Raw genomic sequence first — 19103 nt, forward strand, 5'->3', positions numbered from 1 at the left:
GCGCTGCCCACGTATACGTACAGCCACAGCGCTGCCCATGTATACGTACAGCCACAGCGCTGCCCACGTATACATACAGCCACAGCGCTGCCCACGTATACATACAGCCACAGTGCTGCCCACGTATACATACAGCCACAGCGCTGCCCACGTATACATACAGCCACAGTGCTGCCCACGTATACATACAGCCACAGTGCTGCCCACGTATACATACAGCCACAGTGCTGCCCACGTATACATATAGCCACACTGCTGCCCACGTATACATACAGCCACAGTGCTGCCCACATACACATACAGCCACAGTGCTGCCCACATACACATACAGCCACAGTGCTGCCCACATACACATACAGCCACAGTGCTGCCCATGTATACATACAGCCACACTGCTGCCCACGTATACATACAGCCACAGTGCTGCCCACGTATACATACAGCCACACTGCTGCCCACGTTTACATACAGCCACACTGCTGCCCATGTATACATACAGCCACACTGCTGCCCACGTATACGTACAGCCACACTGCTGCCGACGTATACATACAGCCACAGTGCTGCCCACATACACATACAGCCACAGTGCTGCCCACATACACATAAAGCCACAGTGCTGCCCACATACACATACAGCCACAGTGCTGCCCACATACACATACAGCCACAGTGCTGCCCATGTATACATACAGCCACACTGCTGCCCACGTATACATACAGCCACAGTGCTGCCCACGTATACATACAGCCACACTGCTGCCCACGTATACATACAGCCACAGTGCTGCCCACGTATACATACAGCCACACTGCTGCCCACGTATACATACAGCCACACTGCTGCCCACGTATACGTACGGCCACAGTGCTGCCCACATACACATACAGCCACAGTGCTGCCCATGTATACATACAGCCACAGCGCTGCCCACGTATACATACAGCCACAGTGCTGCCCACGTATACATACAGCCACAGTGCTGCCCATGTATACATACAGTCACAGTGCTGCCCACGTATACATACAGCCACAGTGTCCTCCATGTATACATACAGCCACAGTGTCCTCCATGTATACATACAGCCACAGTGCTGCCTACGTATACATACAGCCACAGTGCTGCCCACGTATACATACAGCCACAGTCTGCCCACGTATACATACAGCCACAGTCTGCCCACATATACATACAGCCACAGTGTCCTCCATGTATACATATAGCCACAGCACTGTCCATGTATACGTACAGTCACAGTGTCCTCCATGTATGCATACAGCCACAGTGTCCTCCATGTATGCATACAGCCACAGCGCTGCCCACGTATACGTACAGCCACAGCGCTGTCCATGTATACATACAGCCACAGTGCTGCCCACGTATACATACAGCCACAGTCTGCCCATGTATACATACAGCGACAGTCTGCCCACGTATACATACAGCCACAGTGTCCTCCATGTATACATACAGCCACAGTGCTGCCCACGTATACATACAGCCACAATCTGCCCACGTATACATACAGCCACAGCACTGTCCATGTATACATACAGCCACAGTGCTGCAAACGTATACATACAGCTACAGTCTGCCCACGTATACATACAGCCACAGCGCTGCCCACGTATACGTACAGCCACAGCGCTGTCCATGTATACATACAGCAACAGTGCTGCCCATGTATACATACAGCCACAGTCTGCCCACGTATACATACAGCCACAGTCTGCCCACGTATACATACAGCCACAGTGTCCTCCATGTATACATACAGCCACAGTGCTGCCCACGTATACATACAGCCACAGTCTGCCCACGTATACATACAGCCACAGCACTGTCCATGTATACGTACAGCCACAGCGCTGTCCATGTATATGTACAGCCACAGCGCTGTCCATGTATACGTACAGCCACAGTGTCCTCCACGTATATATACAGCCAAAGTGTCCTCCATGTATACATACAGCCACAGTGCTCCCCACGTATACATACAGCCACAGTCTGCCCACGTATACATACAGCCACAGTCTGCCCACGTATACATACAACCACAGTATCCTCCATGTATACATACAGCCACAGCGCTGTCCATGTATACATACAGCCACAGTGTCCTCCATGTATACATACAGCCACAGTGTCCTCCATGTATACATACAGCCACAGTGTCCTCCATGTATACATACAGCCACAGTGTCCTACATGTATACATACAGCCACAGTGTCCTCCATGTATACATACAGCCACAGTGTCCTCCATGTATACATACAGCCACAGTGTCCTCCATGTATACATACAGCCACAGTGTCCTCCATGTATACATACAGCCACAGTGTCCTCCATGTATACATACAGCCACAGTGTCCTCCATGTATACATACAGCCACAGTGTCCTCCATGTATACATACAGCCACAGTGTCCTCCATGTATACATACAGCTACAGTGTCCTCCATGTATACGTACAGCCACAGCGCTATCCATGTATACGTACAGCCACAGCGCTGCCCACGTATACATACAGCCACAATGCTGCCCACGTATACATACAGCCACAGCGTTGCCCACGTATACATACAGCCACTGCGGGACACATGTATACATACAGCCACACTACCCTCCACATATACATACAGCCACAACATCGCCCACATATACATACAGCTACAACACCCCCTACATATACATACAGCCACAGCGATGCCCATGTATACATATAGCCACGGGACTGTCCACATATACATACAGCCACAGCGCCGCCCACATATATATATACAGGCACAGCGCTGTCAACGTATACATACAGCCACAATGTCCTCCACATATGCATATATATACACACACACACACACACACACACACACACACACCTTACTCTAATACTTATCTTTATAAGAAAATGTATTGATTAGAGTGAACCATACTTACCGTCTTCATTTACTGGGACTATGCTAAGAGATTCAGTGTGAACATCTATAGGATCGCCACCCTCAATATACATAATGTGATTCCTGGATGCTCCCTTCAATTGGATTGTGTGTGCGATCTGCTGTAGGGACAAAACGCAGCATTTTTTCCATACCTGTTAATTTTTGCACAGTATGGTATATAAGAAAAAATATATTCTAAACTGTATTTGCTTTGTTTTATCCAAGTCTTAAGATCCTCTCTACAGAGTACAAAGTACAGGCAGATCCAATAATGACTAGATCCTGACCTAAACCTCATAAGAAGTGGATAATAAGTCAGCAATTGGGTCAGTGTCAGGGACATTACGCATTTATGTGTCATTAAAGGTTGGTACATTAGCAGGTTCACATAAAATAAGACTAAAGATGAAAACTGGGACGTACATGATGAAGTGGATCTGACTGTGATTGTGTATTTCTAGTTCTGATGTGCATCTGTTATTTCTATACCCTTTTAATAAAAATGAAAATGACCTAGATCTAGAAATATATAGCATCGATACATAAAAATAGAGAAACTATAATTTGCGGTGTTTGTCTTACCTTACCGAAGAGCTCCACCGTGAGGATGTCCGAGTACAGCACGCTCTCGTGGTCTGGTGTGAAAGACACCAAGACGTCTTGTGTTTTCTCAGGTTGGATGGCGCCCTCTACAGGAGTCACACTGAAAACGCTGCGTCCATTGTAATTCTGAGGGCCTGAAATGGCAGAGTATGAGACTTACAGTGGATTATCTATCTATCTATCTATCTAGCTACCATCTATCTTTCTATCCATCCATCTATCTATCCCTCTATCTATCCCTCTATCTATCCCTCTATCTATCCCTCCATCTATCCCTCTATCTATCTATCCCTCTATCTATCTATCCCTCTATCTATCCATCTCTCTATCTAGCTACCATCTATCTTTCTATCCATCCATCCATCTATCTATCCATCTATCCCTCTATCTATCCATCTATCCCTCTATCTATCCATCTATCCCTCTATCCATCTATCCCGCTATCCATCTATCCCTCTATCTATCTATCCCTCTATCTATCTATCCCTCTATCTATCTATCCCTCTATCTATCCCTCTATCTATTCCTCTATCTATCCCTCTATCTATCCCTCTATCTATCCCACTATCTATCCCACTATCTATCCCACTATCTATCCCACTATCTATCCCTCTATCTATCCCACTATCTATCCCTCTATCTATCTATCTATCTATCCCTCTATCTATCCCTCTATCTATCCCTCTATCTATCTATCCCTCTATCTATCTATCCCTCTATCTATCTATTCCTCTATCTATCTATTCCTCTATCTCTCTATCCCTCTATCTATCTATCCCTCTATCTATCCCTCCATCTATCTCTCTATCTATCTCTCTATCTATCTATCCCTCTATCTATCCCTCTATCTATCCATCTATCTATCCATCTATCTATCCCTCTATCTATCCATCTATCTATCCCTCTATCTATCCCTTTATCTATTCCTCTATCTATCTATCTATCCCTCTATCTATCTATCCCTCTATCTCTCTATCCCTCTATCCATCTATCTCTCTATCCCTCTATCTATCCATCTATCCCTCTATCTATCCCTCTATCTATCCCTCTATCTATCCCTCTATCTATCCCTCTATCTATCTATCTATCTATCCCTCTATCTATCCCTCTATCTATCCCTCTATCTATCCCTCTATCTATCTATCCATCTATCCCTCTATCTATCTATCCATCTATCCCTCTATCTATCTATCCATCTATCCCTCTATCTATCCCTCTATCTATCTATCCCTCTATCTATTCCTCTATCTATCCCTCTATCTATCCCACTATCTATCCCACTATCTATCCCACTATCTATCCCTCTATCCCTCTATCTATCCCTCTATCTATCCCTCTATCTATCCCTCTATCTATCCCTCTATCTATCCCTCTATCTATCTATTCCTCTATCTCTCTATCCCTCTATCTATCTATCCCTCTATCTATCTATCCCTCTATCTATCCCTCCATCTATCTCTCTATCTATCCCTCTATCTATTCCTCTATCTATCTATCTATCTATCTATCCCTCTATCTATCCCTCTATCTATCTATCTATCTATCCCTCTATCTATCTATCCCTCTATCTATCTATCTATCTATCTATCTATCCCTCTATCTATCTATCCCTCTATCTATCCCTCTATCTATCCCTCTATCTATCTATCTATCCCTCTATCTATCTATCCCTCTATCTATCCCTCTATATATCTATCTATCTATCCCTCTATCTATCTATCCCTCTATCTATCTAGCTACCATCTATCTTTCTATCCATCCATCCATCTATCCCTCTATCTATCCCTCTATCTATCCCTCTATCTATCCATCTCTCTATCTAGCTATCATCTATCTTTCTATCCATCCCTCTATCTATCCCTCTATCTATCTCTCTATCCCTCTATCTATTCCTCTATCTATCTATTCCTCTATCTATCCCTCTATCTATCCCTCTATCTATCCCTCTATCTATCCCTCTATCTATCTATCCCTCTATCTATCCCTCTATCTATCTATCCCTCTATCTATCCCTCTATCTATCCCTCTATCTATCTATCCCTCTATCTATCCCTCTATCTATCTATCCCTCTATCTATCCCTCTATCTATCTATCCCTCTATCTATCCCTCTATCTCTCTATCCCTCTAGCTATCCCTCTATCTATCCATCTATCCCTCTATCTATCCCTCTATCTATCTATCCCTCTATCTATCTATCCCTCTATCTATCTATCCCTCTATCTATCCCTCTATCTATTCCTCTATCTATCCCTCTATCTATCCCACTATCTATCCCACTATCTATCCCACTATCTATCCCACTATCTATCCCACTATCTATCCCTCTATCTATCTATCTATCCCTCTATCTATCCCTCTATCTATCTATTCCTCTATCTCTCTATCCCTCTATCTATCCCTCCATCTATCTCTCTATCTATCTCTCTATCTATCCCTCTATCTATCCCTCTATCTATCCCTCTATCTATCCATCTATCTATCCCTCTATCTATCTATCCCTGTATCTATCTATCCCTCTATCTATCTATCTATCTATCTATCCCTCTATCTATCTATCTATCTCTCTATCCCTCTATCTATCCCTCTATCTATCCCTCTATCTATCCCTCTATCTATCCCTCTATCTATCCCACTATCTATCCCACTATCTATCCCACTATCTATCCCTCTATCTATCCATCTATCTATCCATCTATCCCTCTATCTATCCATCTATCTATCCATCCCTCTAGCTATCCCTCTAGCTATCCCTCTATCTATCCTTCTATCTATCCTTCTATCTATCCCTCTATCTATCCCTCTATCTATCCATCTATCTATCCATCTATCTATCCATCTATCCCTCTATCTATCCCTCTATCTATCCTTCTATCTATCCCTCTATCTATCCCTCTATCTATCCATCTATCCCTCTATCTATCCCTCTATCTATCCTTCTATCTATCCCTCTATCTATCCCTCTATCTATCCATCTATCTATCCATCTATCTATCCATCTATCTATCCCTCTATCTATCCTTCTATCTATCCCTCTATCTATCCCTCTATCTATCCCTCTATCTATCCATCCATCCATCCATCCATCTATCCCTCTATCTATCCCTCTATCTATCCCTCTTTCTATCCCTCTATCTATCCCTCTATCTATCCCTCTATCTATCCCTCTATCTATCCCTCTTTCTATCCCTCTATCTATCCCTCTATCTATCTATCTATCTATCTATCCCTCTATCTATCTATCCCTCTATCTATCCCTCTATCTATCTATCCCTCTATCTATCCCTCTATCTATCCCTCTATCTATCCCTCTATCTATCCCTCTAGCTATCCCTCTAGCTATCCCTCTAGCTATCCCTCTAGCTATCCCTCTAGCTATCCCTCTATCTATCTATCCCTCTATCTATCTATTCCTCTATCCCTCTATCTATCCCTCTATCTATCTATCTATCCCTCTATCTATCTATCTATCCCTCTATCTATCCCTCTATCTATCTATCCCTCTATCTATCTATTCCTCTATCTATCCCTCTATCTATCCCTCTATCTATCTATCTATCTATCCCTCTATCTATCCCTCTATCTATCTATCCCTCTATCTATCCCTCTATCTATCCATCTATCTATCCATCTATCTATCCATCTATCCCTCTATCTATCCCTCTATCTATTCCTCTATCTATCCATCTATCTATCCATCTATCCCTCTATCTATCCCTCTATCTATTCCTCTATCTATCCATCTATCTATCCATCTATCTATCCATCTATCCCTCTATCTATCCCTCTATCTATCCATCTATCTATCCATCTATCTATCCCACTATCTATCCCACTATCTATCCCACTATCTATCCCACTATCTATCCCTCTATCTATCCATCTATCTATCCCTCTATCCCTCTATCTATCCATCTATCTATCTATCCCTCTATCTATCTATCCCTCTATCTATCCCTCTATTTATCCCTCTATCTATCTATCTATCTATCTATCCCTCTATCTATCTATCCCTCTATCTATCCCTCTATCTATCTATCCCTCTATCTATCTATCCCTCTATCTATCCCTCTATCTATCCCTCTATCTATCCCTCTATCTATCCCTCTATCTATCCCTCTATCTATCTATCTATCCCTCTATCTATCTATCCCTCTATCTATCCCTCTATCTATCCCTCTAGCTATCCCTCTAGCTATCCCTCTAGCTATCCCTCTAGCTATCCCTCTAGCTATCCCTCTATCTATCCTTCTATCTATCCCTCTATCTATCCCTCTATCTATCCATCTATCTATCCATCTATCTATCCATCTATCTATCCATCTATCCCTCTATCTATCCCTCTATCTATCCTTCTATCTATCCCTCTATCTATCCCTCTATCTATCCATCCATCCATCCATCCATCTATCCCTCTATCTATCCCTCTATCTATCCCTCTTTCTATCCCTCTATCTATCCCTCTATCTATCCCTCTATCTATCCCTCTATCTATCCCTCTATCTATCCCTCTATCTATCCATCTATCCCTCTATCTATCCCTCTATCTATCCCTCTATCTATCCCTCTATCTATCTATCTATCTCTCTAGCTATCCCTCTAGCTATCCCTCTATCTATATCTATCTATCTATCCCTCTAGCCATCCCTCTATCTATCTATCTATCTATCTATCTATCCCTCTATCTATCCCTCTATCTATCCATCCATCCATCCATCCATCCATCTATCCCTCTATCTATCCCTCTATCTATCCCTCTATCTATCCCTCTATCTATCCCTCTATCTATCTATCTATCTATCTATCCCTCTATCTATCCCTCTATCTATCCATCTATCTATCCATCTATCCCTCTATCTATCCCTCTATCTATCTATCTCTCTAGCTATCCCTCTAGCTATCCCTCTATCTATATCTATCTATCTAGCCCTCTATCTATCCCTCTATCTATCCCTCTATCTATCTATCCCTCTATCTATCTATCTAGCTATCCTTATATTTATCTATCTATCAAATCTGTAGGCTTTTGGCCCGGGAAAGGCATGATATTACTTTATGGTCTCGTCAAAGAAGGACACCTTGTCGCGGTCATGGGCTCTCATGAATTGGCTAGTTTATGCTCTAAGTACCTTCATTTTTAAAAGTATATTCCATATAGCTGTAATGCAATTGAAATATCATATGTTCAATGTTCACATATATCTTGCCACTTACAGGGGCTGCTGAATTCTTTTATTGGTGTATTATTTAGTCATAGCAGCTTGTACCTGTTCACACTTGCTATATTCTGTTTGGAGGTGCTGGTCAGTTTTTTGTATTATCTATCTCTCTATCAAATCAAATCAAATCAAATCAAATAAGCTTTATTGGCAGGACCAAATACAAATTAGTTTTGCCAAAGCAAGTGTACATTAGGGGCTGGGGCTGTGGGGATGGGGGGTGGGGACTGTAGGAAGGATGGATGGGGCTCATCCAGGGTGGGGACTGTGGGGGCACTTCTAGGATGGGGGCTATGGAAGTCCATGGCTTATGATGGGGCATATCCACGGTGGGACTGTGGTAACGGTGGTCCATTCAATCCTCTATCTATCTCACTTTCTATCTATTTCTCGCTCTATCCATCCCTCTATCTCTGTATCTATCCATCTATGTATCCCTCTAGCTATCTATCAGTCTTCCTATCTATCCATCAATCTTCCTATCCATCCATCCATCCATCCATCCATCCATCCATCCATCCATCTACCTATCCATCCATCCATCCATCCATCTACCTATCCATCCATCCATCAAATCTATCCATCTATCCATCCATCTATCCATCCATCCATCCATCCATCCATCCATCCATCCATCCATCCATCCATCCATCTATCCATCTACCTATACATCCATCTATCCATCTATCCATCCATCCACCTATCCATCTATGTACCTATCCATCTATCCATCCATCTATTCATCCATCTATCCATCCATCCATCCATCTATTCATCCATCAAATCTATCCATCCATCTATCCATCCATCAAATCTATCCATCTATCCATCCATCCATCCATCAAATCTATCCATCCATCCATCTATCCATCCATCCATCCATCCATCCATCCATCTATCCATCCATCTATCCATCCATCTATCCATCTATCCATCCATCCATCTATTCGTCCATCTATCCATCCATCTATCCATCTACCTATCCATCTATTCATCCATCCATCCATTCATCCATCCATCTATCCTATCCATCTACCTACCCATCCATCTACCTACCCATCCATCCACCTACCCATCCATCCATCTATCTATCCATCCATCTATCCATCCATCCATCCATCCATCTATTCGTCCATCCATCCATCCATCCATCCATCTATCCTATCCATCTACCTACCCATCCATCCATCCATCCATCTGCAGTAAAGCGGGCTTTACACGCTACGAGATCGCTACAGCGATGTCGTTGGGGTCACGGATTTTGTGACGCACATCCGGCCGCTGTAGCCATGCCGTTGCGTGTGACACCTATGAGCGATTTTTCATTGTCGCAAAAATGTGCAAAATCGCTCATCGGTGACATGGGGGTCCATTCTCAAATATCGTTACTGCTGCAGTAATGATGTTGTTCCTCGTTCCTGCGGCAGCACACATCGCTCCGTGTGACACCGCAGGAACGAGGAACCTCTCCTTACCTGCATCTCGGCCACAATGTGGAAGGAAGGAGGTGGGCGGGATGTTCGTCCCGCTCATCTCCGCCCCTCCTTTTCTATTGGGTGGCGATTCAGTGACGCTGCTGTGACGTTGCTGTGACGCTGAACGACCCGCCCCCTTAGAAAGGAGGCGGTTCGCCGGTCACAGCGACGTCGCAGGGAAGGTAAGTAGTGTGACGGCTCCGGGCGATGTTGTGTGACACGGGCAGCGATTTTGCCCGTGTCGCACAACAGATGGGGGCGGGTACGCACGATGGCGATATCGGTACCGATATCGCAGTGTGTAAAGCGGCCTTTAGTTGCAGTTTTTCATGCATTTTTTTCTTTTCAAGGCTTCCTGTATAAATTAATATTGCGCTGTGTGAACAAGGCCTTTCTATATTACTTTCTGCAGTAAATAGTTATCCGCCAGATCTGTAGAAATAGACATGAACCGCACATCCGAAAATCATACATTATATTGATCTAATGCCACTAGGCAAAAATGTATGCAACTGAACCTGAGGTTCTCAGTTTAAAATTCTGATCAGACTGTATGAAGCCCACTGCGCTACAGCGAACCTCTCAGGGGGTCCCTAACTTTAAATAGCCTTAAAGGTGCGGTGAAATGTGCCAACCGCAGCGATAGTGCACTAGCAAGCTGGTGTCCCACAACACCCATACTGTAAGGCCGAGTCCCATGACTCCAGGCCACACTGCCCCACAGTCACTAGCCTACCGCAGCAATGGCCGACACATCGATCCACAGGCACAAAACTACAGCAACAATGGACGATCAACCGCATCACTATCTTGTGAAAGGAGCTGGACAACTCACCTTCCACAAGCTCCCAGACTGTAAACTGAAAGCAAGGGTCCCCTGCCCTGCTGCGGCGGTGGTTGGCACACAGCGATGCACCTTCAAGGCTATGAAAAGTTCAGTGATGTGGCAGTGGCTTCATACAGTCTGGTCAGAGTGTTAAACTAAGAACCTCATCTTCACTTGTATAGATTTTTGACTGGCGGCACTAGATACACATATAATTTTTGGATATGTGGTCCACGTCTTTTCTATGGCTTTGTTAAATAGTGGTTAGTACTGCAGTCTTGTGGTGGCTCAGTGGTGAGCACTGCAGTGTTGTGGAGGCTCAGTGGTTAGTACTGCAGTGTTGTGGTGGCTCAGTGGTGAGCACTGCAGTGTTGCAGCGCTGGGGTCTTGGGTTCAAATCCCACCAAGGACACCATCTGCAAGGAGTTTGTATGTTCTCCCCATGTTTGCGTGGGTTTCCTCTGGGTTTTCCAGTTTCCTCCCACACTCCAAAAAGATAGTGATAGGGAATTTAGATTGTGAGCCCCAATGGGGACAGTGATGCTGATGTATGTAAAGTGCTATGAAATTAATGTGATATATAAATATATGTGAATAAATATATTATCAGAGGCAATACATTCATTACAAGAGTGGTCCGATCATGTAGCCCTCTCCTAGCTAGCCTGCTGTGGGTTGCAGGACTATGGAAACCCCGAAGCTCCTTAAAGGAAACCTGTCACCAGTTTTGGGGCCTATAAGATGCGGTCACCACCAGTGGGCTCTTATATGCAGCATCTTAACATGCTGTATATAAGAGCCCAGGCCGCTGTGTAGGATGTAAAAATCACTTTATAATAAATACTCACCTAAGGCGTGGTGCGGTGGAGTTGGGTCATATGGGTGTCATATGGGGTTCCAGCGCCTCCTCTTATGGCCATGTTTGTCCTCCATCTTCTGAAGCCGGGGTGCATGACGCGTCCTACGTCATCCACACTCGCCGGCATTAAGGTCCTCCGCATGCGCACTTTAATCTGCCTCGAGTTGGGCAGATCAAAGTATTGTAGTGCGCCTGTGCGGGACTGGCGAGTGTGTATGATGTGGGACGCGTCACGCACACAGGCTTTAGAAGGAAGACGAAGATGGCCGAAAGAGGAGGCGCCGACACCGGAGAACAGAGACACCCATATGACCCAACTACACTGCAGCGGCCATTTAGGTGAGTATTACAAAGTGAATTTTACATCCTACACAGCGGCCTGGGCTGTTATATACAGCATGTTAGAATACTGTTGTGATGCCCTGGTAAAACCAGCTAGTCACAGAAAGAGTTAATCCTCCTTGGCAGCTACACAATCCCCACACAGATGTACAGCAGCCAATCAGGCCCTACTCACCCCCTCCCAAGGAAAAGGGGGGGACGAGAGGAGTTAAGGAAGTGACAGAGCAGAGTTCAGTTGTGCTGTAGTCAGTGGAAAGCTGACAGGGGAGGCTTGCAGCTCCCCGGAGAAAGTGGTAGCCGGGGTTAGAGCCCTGGACTGCCGGACTAGGTGGCTGTGAGGGCCACAAGCGACAGAGATCCGGCAGCGGGGAACCTGAGGCGACTGGGACAGGGTTGTAGCCCGCCGGTGCCGGGAGAGGGACCCAATCCGGAGGCCGTTCAAATGGACTAGTCCAGACAAGAGCGAGACAGACAGAGAGTGTGGAAGGAAGGGCCCCTGGCTGTACATCTGGGTGTGGGACCCGAAGACACCCGCCAACGGTGACCGGCCATTTGGCAAGTTGGTTTACAAAGGACTCTGTTTTCTGACCACACACATCAGCCTAGCTTCATCCAACACCAAGACAACCGAACTGTGAGTTTCCTGCTCCCTGCAATCCCTGCTACCACCACAACTCCCAATTGGGCCCCGGGACTACAACTCTTCTACCCGTGGAGGGGATCCCACCTTGCTGCCCCCCACCATCAGTTCCGGGCATGGTCCCCAGAGGCAGCGGCGGTGCCACCATCTCATCACCGCAACCCACGGGTGGCGTCACAGACAATCCCCCTCTACATATTCCCCTTTTGTTGTGGAGCCTGGGATCACAGACTGGGTCACGCTACCGTGATATCTCTATCCCTGGGCGACACACTGTATATAAGAGCTCACTGGTGGTGGCCGCAGCTTATAGGCCCCAAATCTGGTGACAGGTTCCCTTTAAGTCCGCTGATCGGTGGGGTAGCCGGGAGTTATGCACCCACTGATCAGATTTAATTGCCTAAATGAAGACAATTTGACTTGATAAAAGGGTATTTACCCACAATACTGGCAAACGACCTCTGTGAAGTCATAAAATGTGGAAGTTTTTGCTTCTCCTCATACTGAGTCACCGACAGACTCCCTAATTTGATGGAATAGTTCACAGGCACCGTGGATGTGTTGTGCAGCTGCAAAAAAAAATAAACAACAATTATCCACCGCACTAATTAGAAGTGCTGATAAAAAGAAATCCGAGGTCTCTTTAGGTAATAGTGGAATAAATATCGGATATCTTCAGCTGCCGGTAACTCTCCGGTAAGCATTATCACACTGTGTACGTACATGGAGCCGATGTTTACACGCAATAATTGTAGGCGCTTATTACAGACGTCGCATTAATTAGACTGGTGCGCGGCGTGTAAATACTTTACCTTAAATATTGATGTGGCGCTATCTGTAGCTAGAACATATCCCATATTCAGCATTTTTGTTTCCAGAGAACAGGACAGGTAGGGGGCTAAACCACGCCCCTTTATTCCTAATTTCAGTGTTGCTCGTTGGGTGCGCACCTCCAGATTTTCAAAGAACTAGAAGAATAAAATACCAAAAATACAACAGAACTGGTCATTGTGGTAAATTCTAGGTTTTATTCTGAGTTCCCTACAATCGCAGCATAAGGGGGTTGGCAACTTTTGGAGGTTTTTTTTTTTTCTTTACTTAAAAATAGGACAAAAAAAAAAAAATCAATGCATTTGTTTTTTATTAATAATTTAGCATTGTTTGCTTCTATAGCCTCTGCAGTTCTTTGTCTATTGCCGGCTGCAGAATGAGTTAACTGAGAATACATCAGTGAGCTCGTTGTCATGTTATGACAGGAGAGTTTGTAACTTTTATCTGACTTTTTCTGAGCTCCTTGCAGCTGATTTATGAGATAGAGAACTGTGCTAAAAGAAGCGCAATAGGGTCTTACCCAGTAGACAAGGGGTTAAAGAGAAGTGCTTCAACTCACCAATGGAAGTTGTGAAAGTCACAACTCCTATAACAGCATGTAACTCCAGGTCACGGCAGCAGTCCCCAAATAGGCTGATAACAGAAAGTAGTAGAAATGGGTTTTCCAAAACCGCGCCAATGACCACGGGATGATGGAAATATAAGATTAATGTTGCTTTATTTCATGCTCAGATCAACGCATTTCAGGAGACTCAGCTCCCTTCATCAGGACAAACAGGCAAAAGAACATCAAATCCCCTGGCATGTTTCTTTGCCTGTTTGTCCTGATGAAGGGAGCTGAGTCTCCTGAAACGCGTTGACCTGAGCATGAAATAAAGCAACATTAATCTTATATTTCCATCATCCCGTGGTCATTGACGCGGTTTTGGAAAACCCATTTCTACTACTTTCTGTTATCAGCTGATTTATGAGAACAGACCACATCAAAGAAGAAAGCACAAAAACACAAAGAGTCTGTAAAAGCCAAATGGTGCAAATTTTATTAATGAAAGTCAATTGCAAAAAAAAAAAATATATATATATATATATATATATATATATAGCCCCAAATATTTGCACTTAAGTACAAAAGGTGGACAACCCCTTTAAGGACTCATGCACAATGCAAACCTGTGTGCACAGACTATACATAGTTCCATTTTGACAATATTATGCACCCATGAGGCATCATGAGTGTGCCGTCTGTTAGATCTGTTTCCCTCCACACAAACAACGAGGGTACAAAAAGAAAAAAAAGAGGTTTGTCACCATCTACAGAGAAGCAAGATTGACTGGAGACCCAAGAAAGTGGCAGAAATGCAGATGCCTATTTCAAGTGCACTTGGCTAATACATCAATACTAGAGTTGAACAAGTACCTAACTATTCGTACTCACTATACTCATAACGAACACTGTCTAATATTCGCGTATTCATTCCGAATGGCGTGTGCAATGCAAGTCACTGGGGAAAAACTCGCAATGTAACAAGAAACCTGAATGCCATACTACTCGTGCGAGTAGCACAGAGTGCAGAAATGTTTGGGAGGAGAAAAAGGGGAAAAAAAACCAAAAGCACAAAAATGAAAGTTGTCGAGAAACAGTTAATGTAGGAAGGAGTGAAATTCGCAGACAGATTTGGGTAAATGTTTCTGCCCTTTGTGAACATACCCCTATAGTATGATAATGACATCTTGCTGTGATTTATGCTTGTTGCCACGGGGCGGACTTAATATCATTGGTGCACAGGGGCCAAAGAGGTTGAGGGGCCCATTTCTACACCTCGTTTTGCCAGTTTTCTGTGTACATGTATGCAGGGGTGGGATTCAAATTTTTAACAGGTTTTCTGTAAACCCCGCCCATTTGAAACCACACCCATGCTGTAACCACACCCATGCTGTAACCACACCCATTTTGCGCACTTATCTCAACCACAAAATACAAGTAATTAATAATAAAAACTTTCCCTTCTTACTCTTCCTATACCTTCACTTTCCTATCAAGCACCAGTTGTTTCAGTGTCAGTCACTTATTTACTTGGCATATTGTATGAAAGAGTTTTTCTACAATGTTTGAAAATTATAACTAAAGGAACCCTGCTCAAATTGGAACGGACAACCTTTCCTATACAGCTCCTATCCCATACAGATCCCATCCCATACAGATCCCATCCCATTCAGATCCCATCCCATTCAGATCCCATCCCATTCAGATCCCATCCCATTCAGATCCCATCCCATGCGGCCACTTTTCCCATGCAGATTCCATGTAGCATCCCCTCCCCTGCAGGCTCCCGCCCCATGTGGCCTCCACTCTCCTGCAGGCTCCTGCCCCATGTGGACCTCCACTCCCCTGCAGGCTCCTGCCCCATGTGGCCTCCACTCCCCTGCAGGCTCCCGTCCCATGTGGCCTCCCCTCCCCTGCAGGCTCCCGCCCAATGTGGCCTCCCCTCCCCTGCAGGCTCCCACCCCATGTGGCCTCCACTCCCCTGCAGGCTCCCGTCCCATGTGGCCTCCACTCCCCTGCAGGCTCCCGTCCCATGTGGCCTCCACTCCCCTGCAGGCTCCCGTCCCTTGTGGCCTCCTCTCCCCTGCAGGCTCCCGTCCCATGTAGCCTCCACTCCCCTGCAGGCTCCCATCCCATGTGGCCTCCTCTCCCCTGCAGGCTCCCATCCCATGTGGCCTCCACTCCCCTGCAGGCTCCCGTCCTATGTGGCCTCCTCACCCCTGCAGGCTCCAGTCCCATGTGGCCTCTACTCCCCTGCAGGCTCCCGTCCCATGTGGCCTCTACTCCCCTGCAGGCTCCAGTCCCATGTGGCCTCCACTCCCCTGCAGGCTCCCGTCCCATGTGGCCTCCACTCCCCTGCAGGCTCCCGTCCCATGTGGCCTCCACTCCCCTGCAGAGTCACATCTTCGGCTCACAGAGCACTTACTTGCTCCAAGTGTCGGCGGCCTCTCCTCCGTCATCCTCCGCGGCACTCTGCATACTGACGCTGACAGGCGGCAGCATGGTGAGGTAATCTCACCACGCTGCCGTGACCTCTGCAGCGTCATCACGCCGCCGGGTCAGAGAGCAAACTGGCTCCACTGAACCCGGAAGTACGGCGTGCACGGAGGTACGGGGATTCATTTGTATCGGCATCTTAAAGACGCCGATACAAATGAATACAGGGAACCGGGTCACGGATGCCGATTCTTTCCGGTTCGGCGAACCGGCTGTTATTTTAACAACCGGTTTGCCCGCACTGGACAGAACTGACTGAATCCCACCACTGTATGTATGGGTGGGCAGGGACGCTACAGCTCATGAAAACCAAGGACTTGGCACCATGTACACATAATACATAATAGAGAAGACTCCTGAGCTCATGAGCGTGTCATGAGAAAAACAATTTTGATTATAAAAAATAGTATTTAAAGAGGACCTGTCACTTGCTCAAAATTTAATTGAATACCTTGTAAAATAATTCCTCAGCTTTTCTGATTCTGACGGTTTTTTCCGTTTTGCGATGTGTCGCACTATTGCACAGATAATCACACTTGTTTCGTTTGATGCGCAGTATGTGAAATCTCTGCTTACAGACCAACCGGGCCTTTCTTCAGAGTCTTCTCGGGGGTGTGCACTTTCACCCCTCCCTCCCAGACACTACCAATCATAGCTCGGCAGCGTATGACTGCTAGATCAGCTGCTGAACTGTGATTGGCAGCCTATGAGAGGGAGGGATGAAAGTGCACGCCCCCAGAGAAGACCCCAAAGAAAGGCCCAGGAGAGATTTCACAAACTGCACTTCTAAAGAAACTAATATATCTCTGCAATGGAGCAACGTAGCCCAAAACGGAAAAGGGCAGCAAAATCAGGAGAACTCAAGGTTTCTACAAGGTATTTAACTAAATTTATTTTTTAGCAAGTTACATATCCTCTAAAGGAATGGACATTCACTTTAAGCACCATATAGTTACTTGCAGCAGACTATTTATCTTAATAATTACTCCCTGAATACTCACAGTTTTGTCTTCCTCAGGTGAAAAGGCGATGAGAAGAAGACAGTTTGCTCCTGGGTCCAATATACCGATAGGATTGAGCAGCACAAAAGGACCGCAGGTATTTAAGATAGAGAAACGAGGCTCGAAAAATGAGGAGTCAAGGAACAGAATAGATGTCAACAGCAAATCTAATACCTGCAACACACCATTATCTAGCAGAGACTTTGGGATCACAGGTTTGAGCTTTTTTGAAGGTGAGCTGCTTACAGATAACCCTCTATAGTACTATACTGTAAAGGCAAATTCAACGTAACCATAACATAAACCTAAGAAACTTAGTCTGGGTTTGTATTTATATTAGGTAATTGTGTTTTTTTTTTGCTTCATACTAAAAACATACTAAAAACAAAACAATGCACCTAAAGTACTTCTTTAACGTATACTAAATAATTCAGGATATCGTTATGGTGTACATCAATTTTTTAAAAAATACAGCATATCTTCTTTCTTATAGTTGATGAGCTGTAAATATCATTTTCAACATCAAGTTTACAGCTCTGTATGTTCTGTATGATACAGTGCTCCATTCCGCAAAATTGCTACCGGCAGAGTGCGGGTGTGGCATGGGTGACAGACTGTTATGTGGTTTCTGGCAATAGAAGGTCACAGCGTTTGGCTGCACAAAATGCTCCCTGACTTTCTATTGTTCCTGCTGTTAAGGCCGCTTTACACGCTGCGACATTGCTAGCAATTGCTAGCGATGTCGAGCGCGATAGCACCCGCCCCCGTCGTGCGGCCGATATGTGGTGATCACTGCCGCAGCGAACATTATCGCTACGGCAGCGTCACACGCACATACCTGGTCAGCGACGTCGCTGTGACCGCCGAACAATCCCTCCCTCAACGGGAAGGTCCGTTCGGCGTCACCGCAACGTCACTAAGTGGTCGGTCAATAGAAGCGGAGGGGCGGAGATGAGCGGAACGTAACATCCCGCCCACCTCCTTCCTTCCGCATTGCCGGTGGACGCAGGTAAGGTGAGGTTCCTCGTTTCTGCGGTGTCACACGTAGCGATGTGTGCTGCCGCAGGAACGAGGAACAACACTGTAACTGCAGCTGCAACGATAATTGGGAAGGGACCCCCATGTCACCGATTAGCGATTTTGAACGTTTTTGCAACGATTCAAAATGGCTCATAGGTGTCACACACAACGACATCGCTAATGTGGCCGGATGTGTGTCACAAATTCCGTGACCCCAACGACATTGCTTTAGCGATGTCGTAACGTGTAAAGTGGCCTTTAGTCTTCATTGTACTAGGTAGCTTTCATGCTACAATTTCATCTCTTCCCC

The 19103-nt window shown here is 45.4% G+C and overlaps 1 protein-coding gene across 2 annotated transcripts in view; it reads right to left on the bottom strand.

The window, feature by feature from the left end:
- Positions 1 to 19103, bottom strand: part of CFAP74 (cilia and flagella associated protein 74) — a 365782-nt gene that overhangs the window by 17021 nt on the left and 329658 nt on the right. The window contains exons 32-36 of one of the 2 annotated variants that reach the window (XM_075327962.1): positions 17774 to 17893; positions 13714 to 13869; positions 13341 to 13470; positions 3521 to 3675; positions 2937 to 3054 (exon numbers count right to left, since the gene is read on the bottom strand). In XM_075327962.1, the coding sequence (XP_075184077.1) occupies positions 2937 to 3054; positions 3521 to 3675; positions 13341 to 13470; positions 13714 to 13869; positions 17774 to 17893 (679 nt within the window). Of the gene's footprint in view, positions 1 to 2936; positions 3058 to 3520; positions 3676 to 13340; positions 13471 to 13713; positions 13870 to 17773; positions 17894 to 19103 lie in introns of both variants that reach the window. The other variant, XM_075327961.1, reaches the window with a different exon arrangement.

This window comes from Anomaloglossus baeobatrachus, chromosome 11 (genome assembly GCF_048569485.1).
Source record: "Anomaloglossus baeobatrachus isolate aAnoBae1 chromosome 11, aAnoBae1.hap1, whole genome shotgun sequence".
Classification (NCBI taxonomy): domain Eukaryota; kingdom Metazoa; phylum Chordata; class Amphibia; order Anura; family Aromobatidae; genus Anomaloglossus; species Anomaloglossus baeobatrachus.